This window comes from Pinus tabuliformis, chromosome 4_2, assembly GCF_031772625.1.
Source record: "Pinus tabuliformis cultivar Carrire ecotype Pingquan chromosome 4_2, CPIR1, whole genome shotgun sequence".
Classification (NCBI taxonomy): Eukaryota; Viridiplantae; Streptophyta; class Pinopsida; order Pinales; family Pinaceae; genus Pinus; species Pinus tabuliformis.
Genome location: NC_142304.1, coordinates 177997084 through 178012668, shown reverse-complemented (window position 1 = coordinate 178012668; position 15585 = coordinate 177997084). Strand labels below are relative to the sequence as shown.

The following is a 15585-nucleotide window of genomic DNA, read 5'->3' as shown; positions in this document are numbered from 1 at the left end:
TCTTCTATCAAAGATTCACTTGATAGTCCTACTATGAAAAGTTGAGAAGCAACATCAAGTTGTCTGGAAGACCCCGGACGTTTGTATTGGATTATGTACATGTGAAAGTATATTATTGATTGGAGTTGTGACTGTATAGGTGTTGGCTTATTGGGGCTTGACCTAGGTTCAGAGGTGATTTAGCCAAACAAATCCCGGTACTACTAGCTCTCTCGGCAACAGTCCGCGGAGCGCGGACTGAGGTCTCACCAAAGTAGTATGGGAGGGTGCTAGAACCAGGTTTCCACACCCTGGAGATGTCTGATGAGTTCAAGTGGTCCGTGGTTCGACCCTGCGTGCACATCGCTACGCGTTCTTTCCCGTACCTTGCAGCTTGAAATGCTGCCTCCGCACAACCCTACTCAGGGGCCGAATGCTGTTATTACCCAAGTCCTTACTAGTATTCCATTGTTAGTTGATTAACTTTGCCTACTTGTATGTGTTAAGTCATACTTAGCAATATAAATCATTCATATAGGTGTGTGCAGTAAATAAACAATATATTTGCAATTTATAACAAACATGCATTAACCCAAGAACAAATGCACAGAATTATGATAAAACTTCTCTCTAATATTTTCTTCCTCGGTTACAGACTCGACTCCACCCTGCGCACTCAGCTGCGGACTACTAGGCCTTTGCACACTCAGCTGCAGAGCCTTCTCCTACTCTACGACCCAAGACACACTTAGACACTTCGACTCTTGCTCTTCGCTTCTACTTCCCTATCTCCTTAGTTATCTTTTACACTTAGAGCCTCGCTCTATTTATACAATCCCATGGTCCGCGGACCATGGGTAGGCCGACATTACATTACAAAACTAGGGTGGACAACCCTGTGACTCTATCATACATTTCGCGCTCCGCGCCTGCAATTCGCGGAGTCTTTACAACAATATTGGGTCAAAACTTGGGCTTTGAGCCCCAAAACATGCCTTGGGGGGATTCCATGCCCAACAGACCCCCAACACAAACATCGTGACTTGCCCTCGAGTCACTCGGTTGGCGCAGCGATCTTGGTGCGGAGTCCCTCCAACTGTTCTCGAACTGTGCTGAGGTCCGCAGCGCACTGAGCTGTTGCTTGCTGGATCTGTTGCATCCGCTGTTCTGAGACCTCTGTGCCTGAACTATGTATCGGTATTTGCTGCATATATTTATAGTCCCGCGCCTTTGTCTGACTCCTTGGAGCACGAGGATTGTGCTTCTGCTGGCTAGTCAGATATTCGGCCCACCCGTGTAGGGCTTCAAGCGGCTGCCATTCACTTTGTCTGGGAAGGGTTCTTCATTTAGTTTGACTAGCTGGACCGCGCCTCCGTCTCTGACCTCCTTAACCACGTATGGTCCCAACCAATGCATTCTAAATTTTCCTGGAAAATTTTCAAACTTATTGTCGTACAACAACACTAAGTCATTTACCTTGAACGTGTGCAACTTTATATGGTGATCATGCCAGGCCTTTTCATGCTGCTTTTGTACCTGCTGATGAAAACCAGCCAAGAACCGTTCCTCCTCAAGTTCTTCCAATTGCGCGAGCCTTTTCTCCAGAGCTTCGCGGTCCATCACCCTTGTGAGTGCTACTATGCGCAGACTAGGTACGATATATTCCATCGGCATGACAGCTTCCATGCCATAAACTAACCGGAAAGGTGTTTGTCCCATCAGTTTCTTGCACGTTGTCCTGTAAACCCATAACACTGTAGGTACGTGCAGGTCCCAGTCAGTGCGTCTCACATGGTGGATCGTGTTCAGTACTTCACATACTTTGTCAAAGGCTTCCCCGCAGATAATTTGCGGCGCGCTTGGTCTTATCATACTTCATTGTTCGCACCATTATCTTGCCTGCTCTTGCTTGTTGGTCCTGTGTCCTATTGCGAGGACGGTGTGTGTTCGTGCAGGTTGCGCACCATACGCCTGTACCCATTTGGAGAGGTGGGCGCGCAGGCTGTTTTGTCCATCATACCTAACTTTCATCCGCAGCTGAGGTTTTCCAAACCACTTGAGCATCATCCTTCTGCATTCGCGCCAATCCTCAAAACTTCCTTGATGCGTACCCCACCATCTTGCGGGCATAGCGCGCAGTGCCCATTTCAGAGCGTTGAAACGTTGCTATTCGGGTACTTTGCTTTCAAATTTGTTCAGGAAATCATCCACCTTGCTCAACCCATCATACATAGGTAGATCTCTTACCTCTGTTGTCACGCAACACAGTGACCTTATCATCATGTTGCAGTTGAGCTTGATTACCTCGTGTGGTTCTGCCATCGTTCTATTTCCTCATTCGAATCTGAGGTGCAGGAGATTTTGCGCTCCCACGAAATCCTGCCATCCGCTGTTGGATTCACCCAGTGTTGCTCTCGCGCGGTTATCTTGTAGATACAATCTAGATCGTCGTCGCTCTCGTTGTCGTGTACTGACTTTGTGTAGTGCGATCCTTCCACAGGGTCTAAAGGTACCACTACGAGGAGAGACTTTTTCTCAAAAATCATCTTGCGCTTCTTTAGATTTATCACTTCATTCATGTCAGTGGCCCAATCTATTCCTAGCAGCGCGAGATAGGGATTGTTGTGATCAACAATCTCTATCACTTCGAAATCTGCAAGCACGCTCGCACCTTTGATATCTACCATTATTCCTTGCAATCTTCCCATCGGTAGGATCTTTTGTTGGTTCGCGTTCAATCCTTTGTGAAGCTCTTCTTAGCTTCCATGAATGTCTCCTTTGCGCGTTCCAAATCGAACTTTGGTTCCTTTGTTGGAGCCTTGAGAACCCATGCACTCTCTTCGGGTTGTTTGCCCTTGTCATCTCTTGTCGTGATGCCGCTTTGGAGCACGGTGTTTACATTCGGGTCCTCCTCGCATGGCTCAGACCCTCATCATTTGCAGGTTCTGAGTCGGGGGAGGTTGGAGTGTTCATTTGTCGCGCAACCTCACTATTAGTGTGGGGCAGTCCTCCATCTCATGATCAAACTGGGTACAATATAAACATGATGCTCTCGTCAGATTTGTACAATCGCGGGCATAATGCCCTGGCCCTCCGCAATTGTAACAAATCAGTTGTCCGTGACCCCTTCTTGGTCCCATTCCACCTCGACCTCATCCGCACCCTTGAAATCCAATGCACGCCATCCTTGCATTTTGATCGAGGGCTCGTGTTTCAGTCTGAACTCTGTAGGTAGGAGTCTGATCCATCATCAGTTCATAACTTCTACAGGTACGCTCATCGTGGCCTACTGACCTGCAGAAATTATAGAACAATTGCTGGGACGTCTGCGTATACTTCTGTAATAGATGGCAGTGATCTATAGCATGCTTCCATCCTATCTGACAAATCGCGCACCATAATGCAGGCGCTGCGCTCGATCTTGCTTGTGCCTCTGGTCTCAATGGCATTGGCCCTCCTCCCGCCAGGTAGTTCGCGAAAACTGGAAAATGGTCCTTGTCATGTCCCTAGCCTTTGCACTTTATGCACCATACCTCCTCGCACGCTTCTGGGTGAGTTGTCCTATCTTGTTTCAAACTTTGTGTCTCCAGACATAGGTTTTTCGATTGCGCGTGGATTTGTTGGACTCCTAGGTTAGGATCTTGTATCGGGCTCTCGTGCAGTCTCATTGCGATCTCCAAAGCTCGGCCTGAGTGGATAGCTTCTGCTGTGACAACGTAGTCCTTAGATGCGGCGTTAGTAATGCTACAAACCATGCGCGGTGTTGTCCATCTGTTAAGGTCATGTTGGCTTCACGAATCATACCCTTCAATCTTTGATCTATCTATGAGGGGGTCTTGCCTAGAAGCATCGCGATTTCCTTAAACCCGATAATCGATTGTGTCTCTAATTTTGGCCTGCTAAATTCCCGGTTTAGCGCAGCTTGGATATCCGCAATCCCTGTGTTTGGATTGTCATTGGAATGCTTAATGTACCACGTCAATGCGTGATCCTGCAACGCACTTACCAACGTTGCCTTCTTTATATTGTCATCAGTGACTCCTTGTTCTTCCCATACAGCGTTTACCACGAACCAAAATTGGTCCCGATATTCGTTCCCTACTCCTTTGAACACCGAAAATTTTATCGCGCTCGCCATATTGAACTGTGGTGGTGGCGGAGGTGGTGTGGTCAGAGATGGAGGTGAAGATGGTGAAACTGGTGGTGGTGTAAGTGGGGGTGGTATGCGCAGAATTCATTGTCTTATCAGACTGATCGCACTTCTTTTCGCGAGCTCTTTCTCGCTTTCTCGCCGAGGTGAAATCAAGGGGTTAGTTTCTATCTCTCCGCTACTTTCATTTCTATAGATCCTCCCACTTTGTGTAGCCCCAAACATCAATTTATTCGCATAACCCGCTTTTCACACAGTAGTATTTTAATCCAAGTGTTCAAAGATTTAACGTACTTACCTCGTGGGCCTTTGAGGAAGCGTCGTTCTGCTTCGCTGTAGCTGACTGAAGTATTTACTGCGAACTCGGTGATAAACCCTCCTATAATCTGATCGAGCCAATGGTCCACAGCGCGCGCAATCTTATCTTCCGATGCTTCCAGTCTGTGCACCAACTTTGGAGTCCACCCAATAGGTTTGTTGAGCCTACACCTTCCTTGACTATCTGCTAACTTTGCGTTCCACTCATACAACTCAGAGGGGAAGGACGCAAAGAAAATTTCGTGGATTTCCGTATATAAGTAGCGCTCTAACCACTCTTCCTTCAATACTCGCAAATTCCTGTTTTCCTGCGCCGCGAACTCGTGAATTTTTTTGTCCAGCCACTCTTCAATTTATTTCTTTGTTGGATTCTAGTGACACGACATTAGACATCTCTTATGCAGATCCCGGTCCCGACAACGAAACCATTTGTTGGTTTATTGGGGCCTAACCCATGTTCAGAGGTGATTTAGCCAAACAAATCCCAGTACTATTGGCCCTTTCGGCAACAGTCCGCGGACTGAGGTCTCACCTGAAGTAGTATTGGAGGATGCTAGAACTAGGTTTCCGCACCCTGGAGATGTCTGATCAGTTCAAGTGGTCCGCGGTTCGACCCTGCGTGCAGGTCGCTACGCGCTCTTTCTCGTACCTCGCAGCCTAAAATGCTGCCTTCGCGCAACCCTACTTCGGGGCCGAACGTTGTTATTACGAAAGTCCTTACTAGTATTCCACTGCTAGTTGATTAACTTTGCCTACCTGTATGCATTAAGTTATACTTAGCAATATAAATCATTCATACAGGGGCGCGTAGTACATAAACAATATATTTGCAATTTATAACAAACATGCATTAACCCAAGAACAGATGCACAAAATTATGATAAAACTTCTCTCTATTATTTTCTTACTCAGTTACAGACTTGACTCTGCCTTGCGCACTCAGCTGCAAGGGTCCGCGCACTTAGCTGCGGACTACTAGGTCTTTGCGCACTCAGCTGCAGAGTCTTCTCCTACTCTACGACTCAAGACACACTTAGACACTTCGACTCTTGCTCTTCGCTTCTACTTCCTTTTCTCCTTAGTTATCTTTTACACTTAGAGCCTCACTCTATTTATACAATCCCATGGTCCGCGGACCATGGGTAGGCCGACATTACATTATAAAACTAGGGCAGACAACCCTGTGATGCTATCATACATTTTGCGCTCCGCGCCCACAATTCGCGGAGTCTTTACAACAATTTTGGTTCAAAACTTGGGCTTTGAGCCCCAAAACATGCCTTGGGGGGATTCCATGCCCAACAATAGGTGAATCTCTCGAAGGTGTTGATAGCATGCTGGTTACCAATCAGTTTGATTGGGAGAGATTGGTTATCCTTGATCTTTTGGATCTAGGAGAGTTGAGGCTTTGTGAGTGAAACATTGCATGGGAAGACATCTGATCGACACTTTGTGTTGATGTTTAGGTCCCGAAGTTGGAAAGGTGGCGTTGGTCATTGAGCTCTGTCACACACCTGGATTTCTGGGTTGATGGTTAGCTAGTAATCCTGATGGTACCTAGGGGGGCTGACTGCTTGAGTCCATCTTAGTCCCACCTGGATAGCTTGCCCTGGTCAGAAATCTAGTCCGTGTCATTGCAGTGCCTAAATTGTTGAGAGACCAATGGATAGATTGCCCTGGTCAGGAATCTAACCCATGGCATTGTGTTGCCTAAAGTTCTTCATGGTTCATATAGTTTGAGATCTTTCATTGTACTTGTATATGATGAATACCTCCATAGTTAAGAGGAGTGTTGGAAAATGTAACTAGGTTCGGTCTTCATTTAATGTATTTGAGTCATCATGTAATGTACTTGTCAAAAGAATAAAGAAAATATTTATTATTATTATTATTGTGACTTATTAAAGCATGTGTTTCGTGCTTGCGTCACCTTGTTTTAGGTAAAAGTCCCTATTGAGGACTTCAAGGATTTATTCAGAGTCAATAGAGTCATTGTACTTTTAAAGAGACCCTTCTTGGGCTTTTGAATCATGTAAAAAGGTTAAGTATTGAGTCAAATATAAGTTAGGTATCCCCCATACCAAGTCGGCCTAGAAGAGAGATCAAGTCACCCTAAGGACCCTAATTCGACCCAAAAGAAGCCTATAAATACGAGCTAGTCGAAGTCATTTGGAACATTACCGTCTCACAAGAAGTTCAATATCTCTTGTAGCTAGGAAAAGTGCGAAGCCTGTTGCCGGGAAGTCGAAGTAAGTGCGATTTTAGAGAAGTCTAAAGAGAAAGGAAAAATCAAAATTTTGGTGCCTCTCTGTCTCTGTTTCATGTCTTGGATTGGAAGATCGAAGTCTTCCAAGTTTCTCTGTTGTCGGAAGCTGCTGCCTAGTCGAAGTTGCTGGAAAGGGGTCAAAATTCTGGGAGGCTGACTTGGTGTGGAGGGAAGGTTTGGTCTTGGTCTAGGGTGAAGAGTCTCAAAGAATACTATTGAAAGGAATAATTTCTTCACTGGGTTTTCCACTCGAGGGGGGTTTTTCCCTGGCATAGTGCCTATATCTAGTGTCTATTGTTTTATGTGTTGTTGCTTTGGTAATTACTTGATGAACTAAAAGAAAGAAGATATAAATAATCGTAATAATAAGAAAAGTCACAAGTAATTATCAAGAATAAGAAAATCTTTCTGCCTTTTTGATTTTCTAACACTTTTGTCATCATGCCATTATTCTTTTAAACAATGAATCCCAACCCAAGTGGAATTCTTAGCGAGGCATCTTTCAAGAGATGAATCTTATAATGAAGATTCCAACAAAGGATCTTGATTATCCTCATCTTGCAGATGCTCCTTCCCAATGATGTATGATGAGTTTTATACTTTATACTAGATGATTTCCTTCTACCCATAAGTGCTACTTATGCTTCTAATGAGGTTACCAAGAGCTACTTCCTTCTAATGATGATTGTCATAGAATCCTACTTCAACTATCTTTCAAGCTTCTTATGATGATGTCTTGAGCTCTTGCTTCAGTCGTATGCTCCTATGATGCCATCTCCTAAAATGATGCATCTTATCATGCTTCTAATGATTCCTACCATGATAGCCATATTTTACAAAAATTGAAAAGAACTAGGTGGAGAAGACTTATCTCAATCATAGTAGAGATCTTTATTTCTTCCTTCTTGTATTTCTTCTTCTCAACTTCTTCCACTTCTTCGGTGACATGGGCTTCTTCTCTTCCTCTTTTGATGTTGTCTTTCTTGAGTTTGGGACAATTTCTCTTATAGTGCCCATATTCTTGACATCCATAACATTGAAACTTCGCCATATTCTTCTTCCTTTTTTGAGGACCAAATTTCCCGAACTTTCCTTTCCTCTTCGCCATGCCAGCATATGCTTGAGTTTGCCCGTTTGATACTATATCAATTTTTGCCTTCAACCTGGTTTCTTCAATTTTGCGTAGTGACCAGAGATCATCGAATGGAGTAGCTTCCTTCTTCCTGTAAATGCTTGATGTAAAGTTACCCCATTCCTCTGGAAGTGCATTGAGCACTATAATAGTCATTTCCTTGTCAGACATTATCTCTCCCAACTCTTGTAGTTGGTCTCTTATTTCAGACACCCTCATAAAGTATGAGGTTATTCCTTTTTCTTTTGATATCTTCATCTTGTAGAGTTCTTGTCTTAACAAGATCACTTCTCTTGCAGTGCTTATGGAGAACAATTCTACAAGTTTGTCATATATTTCTTTTGATGTTTCTAATTTTGATACACAGGGAATAAGGGGATCTTTAATAGATTCTATGAGAACCCTTTGAGCCCTTACTTCCACTTTTGTGAATTGAGGGGATCCTTAATAGATTCTATGAGAATCCTTTGAGCCCTTACTTCCACTTTCGTGAATTTTGCATGAGCTTGAGCTTCTTCCTTTGGAGGTTTAGTGATTGAGCCCTTAACATTTTTCACAACTTCATTTTCTATGAGGTTCAGGTCTATCCTTTTCTTCCATGCAAGAAAGTTTGAGTCGCCAACCGACTTGTTGCTTTCCTTGCAAAAAGACATTTTGATAGATTCAGATGTAGACATAAATATACATACTTGTGAAGATACCTTCTTTAACCTACTTCCTTCTTGATTTTGATGATGAAATTGGTAATAAAGGGCTTCTTCTTGATGAAGATATATTTCTTCAAAAGATCACTTTGAATCCTTGATGATGGTGAAAACGCCTTTAATCTTGTTTTCCTTGGATGAGTAGACTTCAAGATGCTTCAATTTGTATCCTTTCCTTGAGTAGAGGTAGGGTCTTTGAGGTCTCGTCCTTTGAGGTGATGATTGAGTGAGGTTCCCAAGAGTGTTTTGTAGAATCCTTCTTTGAATGAACTAGGATTTGTAGGTCTTCTTCTTTTGACTTCCTTCAAGATGATGATGTAGTTCTTGACCTTGAAGATGCCTTGGAGATGAGAGGATCTTCTTGATGATTTGATGCCTTCTAGAACTTCAGTCCTTTGATGAGCTGCCCTTGTCTTGTCACCTTAGCTCTGATACCGTGTTGAGAAATCTAGGGGCAACAAGTGAAGGTGATTTCTCTATTGACGATAACTGCTTGTGAAGACTCTTTATTTATCTTAATTATAGTATTCTTTAGCTTGATTATTATTGACTTCTTTTCATCAAACAGTTACCAAAACATAATGAACAATGAGATAAAGGACACCAGATATAGGCAATTAGACAAGGCCAAAACCTCTTCAATTTTGAGATGAAAACCCACCAAATTCTTCTTCCTATAGAATTTTCAATTGATGAATTCCAAGACCAATACCCTTGACCTAAGAACCTCTCTAAGACCAAGTCACAAGGCTTCCTTGAACAACTCTTCTTCTTCTTCAAGTCAACGCTAGTCAAACTGACTTCGACACTTCTCATTTCGACTTCTCTGGAACTTCGGCCTCTTTTCACAGACCTGTAATTTTTGGCCTACTTGCAATTGTCAAGATGTCACACGTGTAAGCTTGATTGAGTAGATCTATGTGGCTCTTCTCCTTTGCTATGCTTGCACACTTATCCTCATGACTTCGGCTAGTAATGATGCCCTTTTCTTGACCTTTATCTTAACTCCTTAGAGGAATGATGTAACCCTACTGCAGAAACCCTAGTTGCAGTCACATGTGTGAGTAGAGGGACCCAAAAATAGTGCTAAAACTCTTTGATCTTCTACTCTTCACTGGATGAGAGACTTCCTTCCTTCCTTTATTCGTACTTCTTTCTCCTTTTTGGATGCTTGAATGATGTCTCCTCAAGAGTGGTCGAGTCCCCCTTTATATAGACTTTTTACCCATGTAATTAGGCCGACTTGTCATCATGTCTAGGCCGACATCTCTTTCTGGATAGGTCTATAGCTCCTTTTGAAGGCCGACTTGTTGTGCACTTGTGACGAGGTCTTGGAGGGTCTTTTTGACTCTTACAATGACTCAAATAAATTTCCTTACAATATGTAACATGCCCAAGAAGGGTCCTTCATACATGACAATGACTCCTTAGACTTGTAGACTCAATGACAAGCCCTAGAAGCTCTCAATGGGAGCTTAACCAAAAATTAAATTTTCTTGAGCATGAAACCCATGCCTCAAGATCAACAATAATAAAATTATTTTTCTCATTACATTAAATACATAAAATCATGATTATATCTGTCATTATGAAGACCGAACCTAGTTACATATTTCAATAGGGACTTGGTGCCATTTTGACAAGATATCCAAAAGCCAATCAAGTTGTTGACTTCAATGGTTGCTCTTTCAACAAAGCTCTGGTACCATGTTGAATTTTCTACAAAGTGGTAGTAGAAAACGATTTTTTGATCTGATAATTACTACCTGATGATCTTCAATCAATTTATCTCTTGCTAATGATATCATTGAGCAATTATACATAGAAAAATATCAACAGTAAATGTAGCAGAAACATTAAAGATCAAAGAAAGATAACCTTGCACAGTAGAGAATATTTTTACCCTGGGAAACACAACCTTAGGAGAAATCCAACTTTTCTTAAGAGAAATTATTCTTCATAAAGGTTTACAAATCAACAATTTGTCTAGAAATCTGTGCCAAGTATAAATCCAAATATTGGTCAAAACTTGGTCAAAATAGCAGTAAGTCAATGTTGGTCAAACTAGCCAAAATGCTCAAAATTCAATGCTTATCAAACAATCAACCTGCAGTCAAACTTCAGCCCTGTAGCTCCTATGGTCAACTGCGGTCAAATTTGGCCATACGACTTTTGCATTCAATTGAAGTCAACTGTGGTTGACTACAGTGAAATCCGGCCTTGCGGCTCTTACGGTCAACTGCAAATGACTATGGTCAAATTCGATCAAACACTAAGAAACAACTGGTTCAAAATAGTCCACTCATCTTCCTTTTCCCCACACATGTGGCTGTCTAAGAGGCCTAGGAAAGATGAACAAGAAACTCACTTGGTTGGACAAAAATGAGATGTCACATCATTTATATTTGCTAGTCAAATGGGGGTAAATTAACCCAAGGGACACACCCTTTCATGAGCTAGGCCGACTTGTCTTCCTGGGTCAACTTGGTGACCCAAAAAAATATTTTAATTTTAATTTTCCTAGGTCGACTTTGAGACCTCTTCTCCTAATGCTACACAAAAATCAACATAGGGTACTTTCTAGCAAAATACTTCCCTAGATCAACTTCAGTTGTGTTCTTTGAATCCTTCTTTGATAAATGGGAGACTCACTTTGATCCTTTATAATATATTGAGTCATATCTACAGTAGGATGGGACGCCTCCTTACCTTCTAGATCTTTCCCTTTAACTTGGTTATCAATTTCTATGGTAGCTTGCTTCCCCATCAGAACAAAAGAAGTTGGCTTCTGTGCTCCTAGGGTTTCTTTCCCCCCTGATTTTACTCCTAGGTTTCCCCCAACACTTTCAACATTCTTAGAAATGGAGGGAGATCTCTCATCCTGAGCCACCTTCCCCATCAAAGAATCCCTTTTGTCAAGCCTGAAAGGGTATACATATTTACTGTGATCATGTTGGTGACACCAATGACATTGAAAGGGGACATTTTGATAATTAACAATTTGGATATAGTTTCACTTTTCATATATAATCTCCGATGAAATTGGTTGTGCTTAAATTTATATCAACATAAATTTTTGTTACAATCCTGTTAGAATTTGAATAATGATTGGGGTCAAAGCATATGAATCTATCTAGTGTGTTACTCATATCCGTCATAGTTTTCTCCTTCCATGAATTGAGTAGTAACCTAGGTAATTTAACCGAAATTCTTGGGCAGTGATTGGTTCCCTGTTAGGGTCGAAGATAGGTTTCCACTCTTGTAGTGCCAAAAATATATATTACTCTAAATCATTGCCTCATTCTTATACTCTTCATATCCTTCTCCTATCGAAACCCAAACTCGATCTATTCTTTGGAGAATATATGAAAAGAAGTGACATATGGTAGCCAATTCACCCATTTTTTCAATGTAGCTTCAAAGATATACCCCTCGTGAAATTTCCCCACCGATGCCCTACCCTGGTAGTGTCTTATCTCTTCGAATGTTACTCCTTTCCCAACTATCAGTCTCAGTCTCTCTTCTCTTTATTTAACTACCCTTGATATCTTCTTCTTGGGCTTATCCTCCTTCAATTCTCTAACTAGCTTCTTCCTTATTGAGGATTTCAACTGAGGGTTCATGCCTTCCATAGAGGATCACCACTTTACATATGGCTTTTGAGGTTGTTTAGGTTACATAGCCTTGTTTTTCTCCATATATATTGGCTTTAGGGGATTGATATTATAGGGGATGCCACTTTGCATCAATGAGATACTACATTCATGGTGAGAAAGGGTCATTGATTTCCATTGTGATCCCTTGTCACATCGACATATTTGCCATTTTGGATAAAATTGCACTATTGGCATGTATGTTGAGGTTGAAATCTCATTTTTGATCTACGGAAGATGATGAAAGGAGAATGGGGGGATTGAAAAGTCTCCTTTTCTTTCCCAGCTGGAAAATCTCTAGATCCCCTCAAAACATTAAGACTAAAAAGGGATCTAGGGTTCCCCTCTAAGCCTAGTCCAAGGTTCCTATCTAAATACAATTTTGGAGCCAAGGAAAAATACTTGCAATATGATATCCTACAACAAAAGTACCAAAGGTTGGGAAAATGAAGTTTGGTCCCAAGATTTCCAATGGATCCCTCAAGTAATTTAAAATTTCTCCATCCCCCTCCCTATTCTGCAGATCTTTGGCCTCCATCTCTTGAAGCCACTCCCTCTCTCTCTCATCAAAATTTTCAATATATATTTTTTAATTTTAAAATGAATAATAGCATAAAAGACCAAGAAATCATGATCAATAAACATATATGAGTAATGAATCATGATAAAATACATTTCATCCAAAGAAAATTTAAACATATAGTGCAATTGCAAATTGCAAATATAACATATTCAAATTTCAAATTTTAAAAAGATGTCCATGATGTCAAATGTTTATAATCTCTCAAATTGTTTGACAATATTCAAAATAAGATCAGAAGTTCTATTCCCGTGGCCTACTTGTAACATTGTAAATATCTAAATCATTAGGAGTTGGCACTAAGTGAACTGCAATTCTGATCATCATATTCATCAATAAATGAAACTCTATTATCATTAGCACCAGATTCATCACTAGTGTCACCATCAATGCCAAGATCATCTTTCGTTGCATGTGGAATAGGGTCAAACCATGGGTTAGCGGAACTAGATGAATTTTGGTCACAAAGACACTGCCTAAGGCCAAATGCAAATCACTGTGAACATAAACAAAGTCTGTTTCTTTTCTTCGATTAAATATGGTTAATGCTACTCTAGTTCTTTTCACAAGGAGAGGTACTTGATCCTTGGCTCAAAATACAAATTGCAAAATGTTGCAATTTACGTGAAGCTGATCCATAAAAGCCTCATCATAACCCTAGAATATTTCTGGCCCTATCCTCCATGGTCAAAGTGCTTCCAAAATCCAAACATCCCCTCTTCTAATCTGTAAGCTCAAGGTTGTTCTTTAAGCCTCCCAGATTATTCTGGATTTGGAGTCAACCACCCAATAGTTGCATAAAGGCTGCTCATGATTTCTCTATCGTTATTTATTTCTAACCCAAACAAGAAGTGTATGTCGAGATGCTGTCTAAGCCCTAGAAGAGTGATACTCTTGATCGACCTTTGAACACACACTGCTAGCAAGTTTTCACACATATGTAGCAATAACATAGAATTACAGTGTAAGGGGGAATCATTGTCTAATGGTCTCTAAAGTTGGATAACTTTGGAGATGTTTTGATTTACACAAACTTTAGCAATTGGATTAGATGAAATGTGCACAGTGCTCTATTGAAGAAACTTTAAAGACCTATCCAAGCCAACTTGGGCAAGATGAAATAGAATAGGTTTCATGGACACTACATTACAATAGGCAAAACTTTAGAAACTGGGTTGTGTCAAAGAATGCCAAGCAACCCCCTTGCTTAAATGAATTAGATACAAATAAATTATAGTCACAATAGCCCTAATAATTTGTTGAGTACTTTTTAGTACTATAATTAGTTTATGTATTGGTTATCTATTTGTCCAAATTTAACCAATATGTATTGATAAACTTGTTTCTTGGTATATACTATCAAATGTTTGTTTGTTGCTTGCTTTATCCTGCAAAACATAAAATGTTGCATGCAACTCTCATATGTTATGGGCCATGGTTTTTTTTTTTTTTTCTATTCCTTTTTAAGTGAAGGCCTTTAATACTATGCTTACATACTCATACGGGATTGTTTATACAGTATTTGCAAATTATCTACACTAATTACTCAATATTTAATTATCTTTGCTCCTTTGTATATACTTGTAATTAGTCAATTGACTTCCAAGTATCTTGAAATTTTATGTGCATGTTAGACAAATAATATTTTACCTTGCTACAAAACAGACTCTTTTCTCTTTTGCCTATCTTTTTTCTTACTGCTATAGTGGTTTTTCTACTTATACTAATGGGGATTGCTTTGCTTCTTTGGACTCTTCTTTATGCCACATACCCATGACAACTTTGTCATTTTTAATTTTGTTTTCATAGATTTGTGACATGTTCTTCCTTTTGTCTTTGATTTTCCATAGTTAACTATGTGGATCTATGTGTGGGGCAATGTTTCTTATAGGAAGATATTTTCCATACAGGTCAAACATTTATCACTTCCAAGAGGCCCATGAAAGGCAATGGAAGAGAAATGATTCAACTTGGGGTTCCGGTAATCGTTAAACATTTGAAAGATCAAGATGCAAATGAAACTCCGAAAGGTAAGAATAATTTTCTTATCTTAAACTTTTAAGTTTTTCTTTATTTGCTTAAAGTAAAGGACTTTCTTATTATAATCATAAAATTTCTTTAAATTTTAGAAGTTAGTGATTATGTATATTTTATTTTTGGGAGTTGCAGTGATATAATAGCACTGTTGCCTTACCTTACAGCAATTTCTTCTTGAGTTGTGTTATAAAGGAATGAAATGCTTTGAAGGGATTGAGTTGCATTGTAAAAATAAAAATAAAATATTTTTTTAAGAGCTTATTTTTTTACTTATATTATTAAAAAGAAAATATATAGCATTGATGTGGTCATGTGCATTCATCATCTGTGCACAACTTGAGTGGGCCTAATGGCTAAGAACATGAGTTTTCTCCTTGGAAGTCACATGTTCAATTTTGGGGGATACTTGTGTATAATTGTGCAGTACTAGCAAACCTCGTTCTTGCTTATGGGTAGAAGAGTGGGATGAATTTTGTTACGACCTTCTAGAGGTCAAAAGATTTGACTTTTGAGAGATGCTCCTGCATCAAAAAAGATAAAAGAACACTATGAAATATGAGAATAAAATGCTATATGCAAATACATGTGCAAATCAATGAAAATTAAATATAATAACCTCCTATTTCTGCATGAAAAGCAAAACCAGAAAGAAAGATTTGTTTTTTACAGAAACACTTCAAAAAAAATGCAACTTAATGATTCTAAGAACTCTTAAATGCACTAAACAACTACTCTACATTCCTAAATTTGTGCAAAAACATGCAAA

At 40.3% G+C, this 15585-nt stretch overlaps 1 protein-coding gene across 1 annotated transcript in view; it reads left to right on the top strand.

Moving 5' to 3' along the window:
• The window catches only part of LOC149168744 (RNA demethylase ALKBH10B-like), a 65546-nt gene that overhangs the window by 35701 nt on the left and 14260 nt on the right, over window positions 1-15585 (top strand). The window contains exon 4 of the mRNA XM_089428408.1: window positions 14693-14812. Coding sequence (XP_089284534.1) covers window positions 14693-14812 — 120 coding nt within the window. The remainder of the gene's footprint in view (window positions 1-14692; window positions 14813-15585) is intronic.